Source organism: Lissotriton vulgaris, chromosome 3_1 (assembly GCF_964263255.1).
Source record: "Lissotriton vulgaris chromosome 3_1, aLisVul1.2, whole genome shotgun sequence".
Taxonomy (NCBI): Eukaryota; Metazoa; Chordata; class Amphibia; order Caudata; family Salamandridae; genus Lissotriton; species Lissotriton vulgaris.
The window spans coordinates 1977876263-1977891992 of record NC_141689.1 but is presented as its reverse complement, the minus strand read 5'-3'; the positions used below and the strand labels follow the sequence as shown (position 1 = coordinate 1977891992).

Genomic DNA, 15730 nt, shown 5'->3' with positions numbered 1-15730 from the left:
ACACCCGCCCTTACCCAAATCAGAGTGCCACGCCCATGGGCAGAGAAGGTTGTACCGAATATCTGCCCCCTCCAACGCCTGCACAGTTTATCTAGCTCGACCAGTGTCATGTGTGTCTCCTGGAGAAGAGCAATCCCCACCTCATGACATTGTAGGTAGGAAAACACTGAGTAACAGCGGGACGGGTGTGCATACGGCGGATGTTCCAAGTCATTATGTTAGTGTGTGTCATGTGTCAGGTCTTTTCGCACAAGCACAGGGGCAAGGGAGCGCCTCGGGGGGGGGGGGGGCGAACAAACGCCAGCGGGGAAAAGGTCAGTGTGCCCCAACTGAAACATGTGAACGATCACAAACAGTGTAACAAGAAGGGCGCATCCCCGGTAGGGTATACGTCCAAACTTCAACAAGATCCACCACACAAGAGTAGGCTTAGTCAGCGCGGCTGCTGTCTGGGTGTGTGTGCTGCCAACAACCACATTACCCTACACCCCTAACTCATATCGCCTGGAAATGCGGGAGGTGCTTCGGGCCGTCTAGGACCTATAACCGCACTAGGCCAGTGTAGGACACCTGCAGGGGAGCCCACTAGTGGAATAAACACTCAGCACCCGCTAGCCCTGGCCCTGCAGCAATACCCACAGTCACTCAGCCTCGCCGCTTTCCGCAGCAGCACGATAATGTTTGGAGAAAAGCAAACATAGCAAATCAGCGCGCACAGCAATAATATGAGAAATACATCCCAATCAAGTGCGAAGCCGAGGGTAGCGACCCTGGTATGTCTGCCACAGGTCACAGCACATAAGGAGGTCGGCTGTTTGTGGTGTTACCACTGGCATGGCCATTGTTAGAACTGGCTATTTCTGGTAGGCTAAGGCTGACGCCAAAGCCAGGCTGAAACCACCATTTTAGTCAGGGCAAGGAAGTCACAGGCCAAGATAACCCTTGCTCACCCCCTTGGTAGCTTGGCACAAGCAGTAAGGCTAAACTCGGAGGCAATGTGTAAAGCATTTGCGCCAGCATACAACAGCAACAACATACTAGGCACACTACAAAAGGAACTCCACACAAGGTTATTATAAAATAACTTTTGTATTGTCAAAACACATATCAGATAAAAATCACACATGTACATTGTGCCAACTGGCACGGGCAACATTCATAAGGGATTATTTACAAGACAGGGCCACATGGGCCACTGTCAGAATCAGATATAGCAGTTTTAGAATAAGGAATAATAAACATAAAATGGTAATCAAAAAGATCACAACCAGTATCCACTGGTAACAGGAACCAGGACCTTACTAGGACCACCTGTACTAAAAAGAACAACCGCCTAAGAATAAAATACATTTAGGGGTATACACAAGAACACATTACCCATTTTTTTTTTATTTAAATTTGTTTTTATTGTTGCAGTAAAAAAAGGTACACCAGTACAGTAAACAATCCGCCGACGTGGCCTCAACATTCAGCCACGAACAGCCATGTGTGCAACATTTTCTCGTTTTATAGAACTGGTACACTTAAACATGACATCGGGTAATCCGTGCATTATACGCGTGTGAGGGCGCCTGCGAGCTGGGAAGCGATGGGACGGTACTGCCGTGGGGGCGGTGAGTAAGGAGAGGCGGGCCCTCGCTTGCCACAGCGGCGCAGGATCTGGGTCTGTACTGTGCATATGATAGTGTGACCAGTAAACAGAGGGGAAACAGAACTGTGGGAGGGAAGCATGTAGGCGCTAGCAGGGTCCAAACGGGAAGATATCGGCAGCAGGGTGTAGTAGGGGGGGGGGGTGATCGGCAGGGGGGGCCTGCTGTATCTCGGCCAGCGGGGTGGGGGTCAAGTGGCTGGACGTACGAGAGGCCGCTCCAGATGCGGGGGTTATCGGGGTTTGACCCTGGGGTGGCTCACATCAGATAAGGGCTACTGGCCTTCCTGGGCGGGGGGAGGGGAAGGGTCAGGCTGGTCTCCCGCCTGCGTGGACTGACGGAAATTGTGAAGGAGCATGGCCCATTCCATGGAGATGGGAATTTTACGCGCACCCTTGGCTTCTTCTTCTCTTAAGGCGTCTTCCTCCGCTGCTGCCCATTTGCTAACCGCCCCTTTCCACTGTGCTATGGGGGGGCCCTCTGGGGATCGCCAGCGCATGGTTATACACCTATTGGCTAACAAGAGCGCCAGGGGCACGAAGCGTCTGTGGGCAGGTTCCTGCTTTGAGATGTGGAGGATGCCTAGTGCACTGGACTCCCAGGTGGCTAGTGTAGTAAGGCCCGTGAGTTCCCGTAGTGTGTCGTGTACTGCCCGCCAGAAGGGCTGGAGGTCAGGACAGTCCCAAAACATATGACGAAAGTTTGCAGCTGGGGAGCAGCATCTGGGGCATAGGAATGGCGTGGAGGGGTAGAACTTCTGTAATCGCGCTGGGGTGAGATATGCCCTGTGTAGTATGTAATACTGTATATTTTTGAAGCGGGCGTTCCTAGAGACGCGTTTAGGGGCCTCAAGCGCCTTGGTCCATTCTGAGTCGTGTAGAGCGCGGCCTATGTCCTCCTCCCAGGTGGCGCGCAGGGTTGTCAGGGGAGCGTATGAGAGTTCTCGGATGGATTTGTACAACCATGTGACTAGGTGGCGACCCACCCCCATATGCAGGATAGTATGTATTACTGGATGCGTGTCTGGTTCGCCAGTGTGGAGATTAAAGTGGGGTCGGTATCCATCGAGCAGTTGTCTGTACCTTAGGAACTGACCCGGGGGGAGCCCATATTCCGCTATCAGGCGGTCCAGCGGCTTCAGCTGTCCCTCCTCGAAGAGTGATTCCAGGTCTGTGATACCACAGTTGGACCAATCGGCGAGTAGTGGAGCCGTGAAATAGGAATCCTGCCTGGGGCTGCCTATTAATGGTAGCAGCGGAGAGTATGGGGGCCTACCAGGGGATAGCCGGTGTACCCGCATCATGCACCGGCGCGCCACCGCCACATGGAGGGGATATGTGCGCCGCGGCTTGGTGCCCGGGAGGAGTAGACGAGTAAGCTCCGGTGTTGTGATTCTGCCAGTAGAGGTAACCGTCTCCTGAGGGTAGCGGTCCGCCGTCCAGTAGGATAGCCACTGGAGCTGTGCCGCAAGAAAATATGCCTCAAAGGATGGTGCTCCGAGTCCCCCCTGTGTCGCGGGGAGTTGGAGAGTTTTCAGAGCGACCCTGTGGCGGCCAGCTCCCCAAATAAGGGTTCCTAAGAGGGAATCTACATCGCGAAAGAAGGATCTGGGCGGTATCACCGGCAGGTTTGTAAAGTGATAAAGGAGCCGGGGAAGCATCACCATTTTAGCGAGGGCTATCCGTCCTATCGGGGCTAGCGGTAGTTTATTCCAGAAGGCGACCGTCGGGCGTAGGCATGCTAGTATTTTAAGGTGATTGCCTTCGAAGATGTCTGCTGGAGAATGGTATAGGCGCACGCCGAGGTATCGGGGGGCTTCCGCTGACCATGAGAGTTTATGTAAACCGAGTTCGACGTCCCGGGAGGGTAGGTCTGGGTGTAGAGGATAGACTGTGGACTTGTCCCAATTTACTTGTAGGCCGGAGGCCGCTGCAAATTCCGCTAATGCGGTCCCTATGGGGGTCAGGTCCGATTCTACGTCGCGGACATATATAAGAAGATCATCCGCGTACATGGACACACAATGGGTTCCGTCTGCGAGTGGTATGCCCCAGTCCACACCTTCCTGACGCAGTCGAACCGCCAGCGGCTCGACTGCCAGTGCGAATAGAAGGGGCGACAAGGGGCATCCTTGTCTTGTGCCTCGCCGAACTTCAAACGCCGGTGAGATGCGCTTCCCGATACGAACTCGAGCGGTGAGGTCGGTGTATAGGAGGCGGGTATATGCCATGAGGGTCGGGCCGATATTGAGGCGGTGCAGAACTGAGAACAGGTAGGGCCAGGTGAGAGTGTCGAACGCCTTCTCTAGGTCCATAATGAGGCAGGCGGCTCGGGGAAATCTGTCACGTACCTGATCTTGAATATGGAAGACCCGGCGGAGGTTCTGGGAGGTATTTCTCCCTGGGATGAAGCCACATTGGTCGGGGTGGACCAGTGGGCGTATGATTTGTGCATATCGGTCGGCCAGGATCTTCCCTAGGATCTTACAATCCGCTGACAGGAGTGTGATGGGCCGGTACGACCCCATGTGGAGCGGATCCCTGTGAGGCTTAAGAAAGGTGACAATCACAGACTCCCGTAGCGACTGGGGTAACCTCCCCAAACGAAGTGACGCCCCGAGCATCCGTGACAGGCGGGGGACCACCAGGGAAGAGAATGTTGTGTAGTATTCTAGTGGGAAGCCGTCCAGTCCCGGTGCTTTATTCCGGGACATGGCGCGCATCGCTCGGGTGATGTCAGAGGGAATAATTTTGGCGTCCAGTGTGCGCTTGTCATCATCCGATATCGCGGGCAGTGTCAGGGGGTCCAAAAAGTGGGTCGCGGGAAACGGGGAGCAGTAAGTTGGGGTCTCGTATACTCGTGTATAATGGCGTTGGAATGCCAGGAGAATCTCGGCCTGTGATTGCACCAACACGCCTTCCGGATTGACGATGTCTGTGATCGGTTTGATTTCAGTTTCCTGCCTCGCCATCCAGGCCAGGAGCGCCCCGGTTTTGTCCCTGTCTTTGTGCACCCTAGAGGCATATGCCCTAAAATTGTACTTCCGCAGGTCAGTGCAGGCAGTCTGATATTCCGATTTAGCCTCCGCCGTGAGCACGGCGTGTTCCTCCGAGTCGTCAGTTCGCTTGGTGAGGGCAGCTAAGGCCCGTTCCGTCGTTAAAAGCGTCCGTTCTAAGGTGCGGCGGACCCCCACTATCTGTTTGATGCATTCTCCCCTCGCCACCACTTTATACGCGTCCCATTCCACCAGTACCGATGACGCAGTGTTCTCGTTGTGTGTAAAGTAATCGCGTATGCTGGATGCGTGCGCATCTCTGAAAATCGGGTCCGTCAGACAGTCTCTGGGGAGGCGCCAGGTGGGGACTGGTGGATGCGGGGGGCGCCAGGTAAGACGTATAATGTGGGCGTCATGATCCGAGAGGATCCGGCCCAGATAGTCCGTGGATGTAATCTTAGGAAGGATCGGAGCAGAGCAAAGGAAACGGTCCAGGCGGACCCGGAGATTGTGTGGGATCGAGTGGAAGGAGTATATGCGATCTAGTGGGTGGAGGTGTCGCCATGCGTCTGTGAGCGCCCAGTGTGCAGTCCATGTTCTAAAGAGGGCTGCTTGCCGGGGGGCCGGGGAGTGTGTGGGGGGTAAGCATGGGCGAATTTTGCGGATCTCGCGTTCGCGAATTTTGCGGATTTGCGGATTCGCAATCCGCAAAATCCGCGAATTCCCGCGAATTTGCGGATTTTTTTTTTTTTTTGTGTTCGCCCGTGTTTCTGCCAGTTCGCGAGGGTTTTTACAATTTCGCAATTTGCGAACTTACCTGTCGGGTCGCAAGTTTTGCGAACTTGTTGTTTCTACATGTCCAGCCTGTTTGGGACACTCTTCTTCATCACTGCCACTCTCTGTCACCACTGCCACTCTCTGACTACTCATGCCACCCTCTGGCCCACCCATGCCACCCTCTGTTTCATCACCACACCCTCTGGTTGTCCAGTGTACATTATTTTCGGCAAAGCAAAGCACACCTTCCCTGCCTCAAGTGACCTGAATTAATTTGGGGCTGATTAATGTGTCACAGAATATTTTTTTAGCTGGCACCTGCTTCCTTAGTGCGCCCTGATTAGTGATCTTTTGCACTTGCTAAGTGCTTTCATTGTTGCAAAATTAGTTACAACACCTGCCCTGCCCCAACTGACAATAATGAATTAGGGGCTAATTAATGTGTCACTGAAAGAATTTAAAGTTCCAGCCTGGCACCTGCTTGTCTGCTCCTTTAGCTGTAAATCAGGACCTTTGTGGCATACAGTTAAGGTCAGAGCAGGGTCACACAATAGTTGCAAGCAGGCAACCGAATTCTGGAGGGCCCCCTCAGGAAGCAATACAAAGAATCGTTACAAATCATGAGGTTGACCTTTTGCACCTGCTCATTGCTTTTGCTTTTGCTGAAATCGTTTTGCGGTTTTTTTCGCGCTATTCGCGGGGCGCGGCGTCGTGCGAAACCGACCGCGGAAGCCGCCAATTCGTGCGAATGAGCATTTTATTTTTTTGCGGCTTGTTGTTTCGCGAGTTTTTTTGCAGTATTCGCGAGCCGCTTGCAGCGCAACACGCGAATTTACCCCAAGGTCGAGTACGGGCGCGGCCATTTTGTTTGCGTGACGTATTTCCGTTTCCGCCCGCTATGTATAATCTCGCGCAGTAAGCGCATTGCGAGTAGAGGTTCGCACGAGATCGCGCGGGAAATCTAGAGGTTCGCACGAGATCGCGAGGAAAATCTCGCGCGAACTGACTTTCGCGCTCGGAAACGGGCGCCGGCCATCTTGTTTTTCATTCATTTCCTGTGTCTGGGCATGGTGTTTAATCCTCTTGATATCTTTCCCATCCTTTGCTTGTTTTCAGTTTTTTTTTTACGATTTTGCTTCTTATCTATCCCTCTCTTTTCCTAGCTGTATATTTTTGTCTTTTCTGCTATTTTTCTTTACTTTTAAACTACTTTTGTAAACTCTTTTCTTTTCTTCTTCCCTATCCTATTCTTTCTTAATTTTCTACTTCTTCCTACCTTACCTGCCCAGACCATGGTCAAGCCAGGCGCCGTGAAGCTGCCCAGGCACTTGAGGGCCGCAGCGGCGGCGGGGAGTAGTGCTGGACCCAGTGGCAGGACAGCAGGCGTGAGATCGAGGGGGGAGCAGGTGACGCGCCGGGAGATATTCAGCCCGGAGGAAGTGGGCGCGCTGGTCTACTTCGTCCAGCGCCGCCTGCCCAGGACCATCGCGGGAGGCGGCAGGATCGCGGCCGGCGGCTACAACATGCGGGAGCGCCGGAAGCGGTGGGAGAAGGTGTGCTGGGCCATATCCCACCTCTACGGGGTCCAGCGCACCTACAGCCAGGTCACCCATCGCTGGACGGACCTCCTGGACCGCGAGCGCGACCTGCTGGACCAGCTCGGCTTGGAGATCCCCGGGCTTGGTGAGTAGTAGTAGCCATTGGCATTTAATCACTCACTACTATGATGTTTTCTCCTGCTCTGTGTTGTTGTATTGCAAATATTTGTTTTTTACATGGAGCAAGCCAATAATGCCGCTGATGACGATTACATTGTAGTTAAATTATATTTCAAAATCTTCTGTGCATTTCAGGTGCACTGCTCTCCTTCTCAGTGGGGTTGCTACTATGCTTATTTGTTTTCTATTTCGTGGTCTCATTGGCCTGAGTAACTATTATGTATGAGTGTACTTAACAGAACTGCGTAATGCTAGACACTAGGGGGCAGATTACATTTACAAGCCCCTTGCGCCACGTTTACGTTGCCTTGCGTGACGCAACAGCGGCGTAAACGTGCCGCATCCCTGCAAGTCATTTACAGCATGACGCATCTAGGGAGATGCGTCACGTTATAAAGCCATGGGCCTGCACCACAATGGGTGCGTTCCTAGTACGCAGGGTGGGCGGTCCAGCGGCTGTGCGCCTCGCAAAATTGCCTGCGTGAAATCTACAAGATTTAACGCAGGCACTTCTGCGACGCTGCTACGTCAATTCAATTCCTTATGTCTGCTCGAAGCAGGCGAAAGGACTGACACAGCATGTAAAGTATTGGGTGGCCCTGAGCATTACTGGAGTTGCATTGCGTTGGCGACGTGACTCCAGCGATGCGCCGCTCTTACGTGACGAGATGCGTCACGCAAGTGCCTACCCTTGCGCCAGGGCGCGCCGCATTGTAAATGAGGCACATCTGCCGTGTCGCAAGGGTAGTTTTGCGTGACGCATTTGATCTGGCGCATCTCTGGAGATGCGCCAGAACGCGTAAGTAAGTATGCCCCTAAGGGGCAGAATTGCAATTACCGTCGCATCCCTGCAAAGTAGCAGGGATGCGCCATTAATTGTGCGGCCCGCTACCACCACCAAACATGGTGCGCCGTATTTGCAATGCGGCGCCCCATGTGCCCAAAACGTCACCGAAGCTTTACTGCTGGAGTTGCGTCGCAACGATGGCGCAGCTCCATCAATGCTCTGGGGTACCCTATCTCCCCAATGCTGGGTCAAGCCGTACGTCTGCTTCAAGCAGGTGCAGGGTTTGTGTGACGCATCATTGTCCTAAAGGTGACTGATTGATATTTTGTAGATTTCCCTCAGCCACTATTAGGATGTGTTCCAGCGCAGGAATGCCCTCCCTTGCGCCGGAACGCCCCCTGATGGCGCAGGGCTTTATAACGGGATGCATCTCCCAAATGCGTCACGTTGTTATAATATTATACGCCGCACCATGGCGCCCTTTTTTGTTTAGCTGCTGCGTCACAAAAGTCACGCAAGAACGGCGCAAAAGAGCCGCAAGGGCTTAAATCTGCCCCTTCCTTTGTAACCCTGACAATAAGAAAAATAGTGGCGGTGGATTGATAGTTTGACTATTTAAATGACTGGTAATGTAGCAGGCAACTGTTAGTGTTGTCACTGATCTGACTGAAATCACAATGGAGTTTGTCTGTCACTTTGCGTCTTGCCTGCGGACTGCTGCCTGCCAGTCCTAGGTGAACGTTTCAGTACTTTGTTTAGTGAGTTACGTGACTTTCGAAGTCACAGGTCCGCAAATAAATAAAAAGTAACCATAATCAATATAATTTCGCGGAAATATTTTGTTATTGTTCTTTTGAAATGTTTGATTTGGTTGACATTGACAAGCAACAATCATCCATGTTTTCTGTTCTTTCTTTCATGTTGTACGTCAGCTCCCCCCAGGGGCGAGAGGAGGACACAGGAGCAGCAGGCGGCGGATGCTGTTCAACAGGGCCAGGATCGGGCAGGCGAGGGCTCCTCTGCTGGCCCCAGTAAGTTTTCATTTTAGACTAGTACCTATTTTTCCTAGCGTTCCTCATTTGAATTTTTTCAAAATTGTCTTTGCTCTTCTTGTAGACTGTATCTAAATTCTTATCCTGCCTCTACTATGACTCCCTGTGGTATTACTAGATTATTCTTATTAGTCTGTCTGTGTAGCTAACTAAGATTGCACGGTTGGCGAAACTCCCATGATTCTAGTCAGCAATAGCTCTATCAACTTAGTGCAGTCCTCTGGGATTGTCCATAATGTCTTTTGAAGTGTTCTATCTGGACTCATGCTTGCAAAAATTGCAAAACCTTTCGCTCAGTCACTCTAGTCTGGAGGACCAAAAAACACAGATTGTATTTAAATTTAAAAGCTTTATTAAAAGTAAACACATTTATTAAAATGAAGTCATAATAAAACTAAACGTTTAACTGATAATGGAAAAGTGGTTAGTGCTGACGATTAATTGAAGACATTTCTTGTGGTCGAGCCGAGCTCTCACCTGGTTTCAACTTGATCTTGTTGTTAGAAGTCCATCTTCTGTCTGTGTGGAGAAAAATGGTGCGTGTTAAAAAATCAGCCTTCATCAGTTGTGCCAAAAAGTGCAGCAAGACAACCTTCCCTGGAAAAAGGGACATTTTTTTTAACTTTAACGTAGACAGTCACAAATTACATTGTTTTCACATGTCTTCATTCCTAGACCAAATACTAGTGACTAGTGAGTGCTTTATTCTAAGATTCTTAAATGTACTTTGTAGGTGGAACATCTGGTGGCGGGGCCAGTGTGGTGGTGGTGCTCGACACGGAGGCGGAGGGCAATTCATCAGGGGAGGAGGCGGCGGCGGCGGCTGTGAGAGTTGAGACGGTGGTGGCGGCCAGAGGTAAGCTCTTATATATTCCTTACTTATTGAGATTGAAGACTAGCTGGGGTGGCAAGAATATGAGATGCATGGCTGGGTGAATGATGAAGCAATGATGGGTGGAAGGACAACAGCCTGGGTGGGTGACACAGAAACTGTATGTGTCCATATACCTGGATCATGCTACTATCTGACTCTTAGATAGCATATGTGTATCTAGAGCAGGGGTACTCATAGTACGGCCCGCGGGCCGGTGGTGGCCCGGCAAGCCTTCCTTGGCGGTGCGCAGACCTTGCAGACAATCACTGCTCCCCCGGCCCCCACAGAGCAGAGGCTTTTTTGTATTTCACCTGTTAGCGCCCCTGCATCTCCACTCTGACAATCACTGCTCCCCCGGCCCCCACAGAGCAGAGTGGAGATGCAAGGCCACAAAGAGGTGAAATAGAACAAAGCCTCTGCTCTGTGGGGCCGGGCAAGCAGTGATTGTCAGGGTGGAGAAGCAGGGGCGCTAAAACAAACAAAGCCTCAATAATATGTTAATGGTCTTTTAAAGACCTGTTAAGTACTTTGGTGTTGTTGTCTGTGTGTGCGCGTTGAGGAAGCGGTCTCAACCCGGGCTGAAGGCTGACACAGATAGACACACACACAGTGAGATGACAGAGGGAGAGGGAGGGCAGGAGGGAGAGAGAGATGGAGGGAGGGCAGGAGGGACAGCAGGAGGGAGAGAGATGTATGTAAATGCTGGGTCTGGTGGCTCAGTGGATGAGGGCATCTGCTGCAGGGACCTGTGTGCAACCTCATGGTCACAAGTTATCGTTTTGCTTTAGCCCCGCCCCCTCTGACTCCGCCCCCACCAGTGCGGCCCTCGGCCCCAAACTACACTGTAAATGTAGCCCCTGAGAGAAAGTTTGTGAGTACCCATGATCTAGAGAGAGTAGATGGTCAGTGGATGAACTAAGTGTAACTTTGAAGAGCATGTAACACTGCACCCGCACGTCCGTTCCAGTGTAGGAAAGGCAAGGAAAAGAACTTTTAATTTTGTCCAAATACTACCATAAATAGTAGCAGTAGTTTGTATTGCAAGCACTGCATAGATCCGGTTATTATGGTGGCCACTCCCTACCTCTCTTAATAAGTTTAGTAGTACTCAGTCATTCATGTGTGGATGTATCACTGCCTGTCACTCAATAAAAAGCAAAGCACCTAAAGTCATCCCATATATAAGCAAAAACATCCCATGTGAAGTGATAGATAATCAGATTATTTATCTTCTTCAATTTTCCATTTCTAGTACTCATTTCCACTGTAGGGTGAAAGTTAAATTAATTAAGCAGTAGCCCTTGAGTTGTAACAGAGTATTCTCAGTGCCACCCGTAATAGAAAAGTAAGAGATTCACCACCTGCATGTACTGGACGGGTACAGTAACGCAACGGCAACGCAAGTCTAGGTCACTCCTCATGGCGTGCGTCTCTTTTTCTCGGGTGCAAGTTTACCGCGCTGGCATTATGCCGGCTTGCAGAAAATAACGTACCAATTTTCCAAAACAAGAGACAAGAAGAAGAATAAGACTGGTGTACTTTCATAGTCGACTCCAATGGAAGTCCACAGTGCTCATAGAATTTGTTCCTTAAACTCCCACTAATGTTAGAGCAAGGATGAAGAAGTGTGAGGTTAGATAGATACTGGCCTCAATAGTTATGTAATGCGCTTGCAAGTTGCTAGTTGTACTGCAGCACACATTTCTGCTGAATGATTGAGTTAATCTTAAAGAGCATTGGTTACAGACTATGTCTTTCTTTCTTCATATAGGTTCTCCTTCCAAACGAACAAGGAGGAAGGAGCTGGCTAGAGCGGCCCGGCAACGGAGAATCGAGGCCACTGTTGCGGAATATCGGCGGCTGGTGGCCCTGGAGGACGAGGAAAGTGTGCGGTCGACAACAACGACAACGTCGTCTGCATCGGCCTCCGTGGCCCCACCGGCTGCCACCCAGCACAGTGGTCCACCGAGACTGAGCCGGGCTGCCAAAGGCAAACGCCACCGCCGAGCAGCAAGGCCAACAGCTGCTTCTCACAGGCCTTGCACCTGCAAGGCAGTGAAGGCACGCCTGCGCCGCACTACCCTGATGGTGTCCCGCCTTCAGCAGGAGCTCGCCTTGCTCCGCGAGGAGCATGATGCCCTGGCCCAAAAAGTTAACAGCATCCACCCATAGTGTCCCTTGCCCCTTTTTTAGAGACTTTTGGGGGGTGGGAATTGGGAGTTGGGTTTTTGGGGACTTTTGAAGGACAATCGTTGGGGTTAGGGAGGGTCTTGCGGGAGATTATTTTGTTAGGGATATAAATATACTTTTTCAAACTTTATCTGAGCATACCTGTTTTTTACTGCTTGCCTGGTGGGTGGGGGTTTAACGTTGACTGTTTTCCTGAAAGTTTAGTTCCATTTTCTTCCTTTAAGTGTAAATGCCCAAATGTTTTCAACACTAAGTGCCTCTCACAGACTAAGTGAAGTGAATCCAAGAGTCCTAGGACTTTAGTAGTACTACCTTCAGTCTCTCGTCTCTCGTACTAATACTCCATTATACCCCCAAACCACCAAACGCTTATCTTACCTGTAATTTGTGTTTGAAAGTAGGGCTAGGCCCAGGGCTGGCTCCACGGGAAACACCGAATAACGTTGGCAATCTTGGTCGGATAAAATTTCCTCATAGCGGTGGTACTAGTGGTGTGACACAGTGGCAGTTGCATGCCTATGAAAAAAAAGAAAATGAAATCTGGTTTGTCCTCCTGAGCAATTCAACGGTACAACTGAGAATATAGCAGGTGACAGAAGTACAGTAGAGCAGTGCCACATTGTAGCCTAACAAATGGTAAAGTATAACTACTAATTCGGTTGAAGTTCTTTCACATTAGCAATGGTTCTTTGTCAAGCAGAGTAAGAATATATCATCGACAACTGTGGAAAGAAAGAATGCGACAGTACAGGGCCTGTGTGGAATTATTGATAACTATATTCAACATAAGGTCTCTGTAGCCAGATACCCGAGAGCCTTGCTGGTCACTATAAATCCATTCACAACAACACTCAATGGGGTTGGTCTGGAAGGTGTCACGTTTACTCCCCGTGATCCAGTCGATGCAAATATGGTTCCACCTCCAAATGTCACCAACACCCAGAAGTGTAAACACAGGGTGTTCGAGGCATTAGGCGAGGGAGAAAAATAACAAACTAAAATAAAAAATGTGGGATGGGTAAAGGTAGGGTCAGCAGGGAAAGGATACCTGTAAGAGAAGACAAGACAGGCATCAGTGAAGTGATGTCCTAACATACAAGGGTACTCTCATATAGTCTCACTAAATAGTCTGCAAGTCTCCCGCCTACTCATGGGAAATGTAGTTTCATAGTACGGTAGGCGCTTAGGGGCTGCGTAACCTGACAGAAGGTATAGTAGATAGAAAAGGAGAAATTGCTTTTTTTCTAGGTGTCCCCTCACTCACCAGGGTTGCCCCTTGGTGACATGCTTCATCATTGGGGCCATCCCAGTCCTCTACGGCCTGGGGCGTGCTGCGACTTGCGAATTACGTAGGAGCACTTACAAATGACTATGTGTGGTGCAGATAGTGGAGTGGACTAAGTGATGTGTTAAGGGATCAATGTAGAAGCCGAGAGAGAGCAAAGAAATGCAGTCACAGTCAGAGAAAAAGGCAAGGGATACTGTATCTATGTGGTTGTAGTGGTCCTGTTGGAAGTGGTAAGTAAGTTGCCCGCAGAAAAAAAATCCTCCTATTAGCGGCACTCCTCCATTGCAGCCGACGCTTCGTCCACCGATGTTGGTCACCAGAAGACACCCTGTCCACTGCCTGCCTGATGCTGAATTGTGGCTCGCTACTGTGAAGCCTGACTCCATCCTTTTTTCCCCATTGCAGAGACTGAAACCCGGCCTGTAATTATTCAACGAAAAACAGGAAGTGATATAATATTACAACACCACTGATAAATAAATATAAGGTATGTAGGCTGTGGAGTGCAAAAAGTCACAATTTGTTTTTCCTAGTAGACAGACAGTACAATGTTTTTGAAAGTGCGTACTCTGAGTCACCTTTTGAAGGATAAATAAGTATGGGCAAATTAATGTAGCGGATCTTGCCCCTCAAGCTAGGTGTACTGTAAACTGTGTTTTAGAACAAAAATAGATCTTCCTAGCAGTGCTCCCACCCAAAAAACGAGGCCTAGCAGAAAACTGGAGACAAAACTTACTTTGAAAGTAAAAGTAGGCCGAAGTACCCTAATTACCCATTACCCCCCGTGGATTGCATTCAAACCACTTGCAAGCAACCAAGCAAAAGTAGCCATAGCCAGCATCGCTCCAAGACTCGAAATCCCCCCCACTCAAACACATGCAATAGAAATACTGCTAACCCTAACGAACCCTAAGTTAAGAATAGTGGCAAAGGCTTTCTTTAACTATGCCAAATCCCCCCTTTCCCACCATGGATTTTCTTCAAATGACTTGCAACCAAAATTACACATTCTCACGAGTGCTCTAAGACCCCAGAACTCAGTTTGAAAAATCTAGAACACCCCGATACACATGCAATCCTGCTGCTAGGGCTAACCCTAACGAACCCTAAGTTACAAAAAGTGCCAAAACTAAAGGCTTTTCCGCGCGGATTTTGTCCCAACCACTTCTACCCGGTATTAGACCTTCCCAGGAATGCCCCAAGACCCGGCAACCCACCCGCCAAGAAGCATAACACCCCCAAACAGGCCAAAAGCAAAATCTCATACTTGCAATATTTCTGGGCCTTCGGTCCAAACGCGCTGCGTAGCTAGGCCATAAGTCGGGGTTGGCACGACGGATTTCCTGAAAAGCAAATGCAATCAAGATTAGAGTGTCCCAGCAGTGCTCCCAGACCACGAAACTCACCCAGAAACACCAGGAAGCCCCCCAAACAGGCCCCCGAAAACGCTACATAGAGCAAAATGTCAGAAATAGCCCAAAAAAAAATCGGCCTGGATTTAGTCCCAACCACTTCTACCCGGTATTAGACCTTCCCAGGAATGCCCCAAGACCCGGCAACCCACCCGCCAAGAAGTATAACACCCCCAAACAGGCCAAAAGCAAACTCTCATACTTGCAATATTTCTGGGCCTTCGGTCCAAACACGCTGCGTAGCTGGGCCATAAGTCGGGGTTGGCACGACGGATTTCCTGAAAAGCAAATGCAATCAAGATTAGAGTGTCCCAGCAATGCTCCCAGACCACGAAACTCACCCACAAACAGACGGAACCCCCCCTAAGAGCACCTCAAAGGCAAGCAAGTCATCAAAAACACAAAAAATTTTCCGCCTGGGATTTGGTCCAAAACACTTTTATCCGGTATTAGAGCTTCCCAGCAATGGCCCCAGAGCCGTCAACCCAGGAGAAAACGAGTAGAAGACCCCCAAACAGCCAAAGAGCAAAAGTACAAAAATGGGGACTTAGTCAATTTTTCACAAATTTCCCAAATCACTCCGCGCGCGCTCTGCAGCTAGGCCCTAAGTCCCCTCTGCCACCATGGATTTGCTTCAAACCTCTTGCAAAGTAAAGTAGATATAGCCAGCAGTGCTCCCAGACCACGAAACTCACCCAGAAACACCAGGAAGCCCCCCAAACAGGCCCCCGAAAACGCTACATAGAGTAAAATGTCAGAAATAGCCCAAAAAAAAATCGGCCTGGATTTAGTCCCAACCACTTCTACCCGGTATTAGACCTTCCCAGGAATGCCCCAAGACCCGGCAACCCACCCGCCAAGAAGCATAACACCCCCAAACAGGCCAAAAGCAAAATCTCATACTTGCAATATTTCTGGGCCTTCGGTCCAAACGCGCTGCGTAGCTAGGCCATAAGTCGGGGTTGGCACGACGGATTTCCTGAAAAGC

General features: G+C 50.2%; 1 protein-coding gene across 1 annotated transcript; it reads left to right on the top strand.

Annotated features, from left to right (window-relative positions):
- The first annotated feature begins 9698 nt into the window (after nt 1–9698).
- LOC147728697 (uncharacterized) lies at nt 9699–12557 on the top strand. Its single transcript, XM_086963327.1, has 2 exons — nt 9699–9834; nt 11624–12557. The coding sequence occupies exons 1-2, from the start codon at nt 9699–9701 to the stop codon at nt 12022–12024; spliced, it is 537 nt and encodes a 178-aa protein (XP_086819453.1). The 3' UTR covers nt 12025–12557.
- The last annotated feature ends 3173 nt before the right edge of the window (nt 12558–15730 follow it).

Bases quoted from the DNA above. Each gene is read 5' to 3' on its own strand.
- LOC147728697 (XM_086963327.1), top strand. From the start codon at position 9,699: ATGTACTTTGTAGGTGGAACATCTGGTGGCGGGGCCAGTGTGGTGGTG. The intron at 9,835-11,623 runs GTAAGCTCTTAT...TTCTTCATATAG, and splicing joins GACGGTGGTGGCGGCCAGAG to GTTCTCCTTCCAAACGAACA.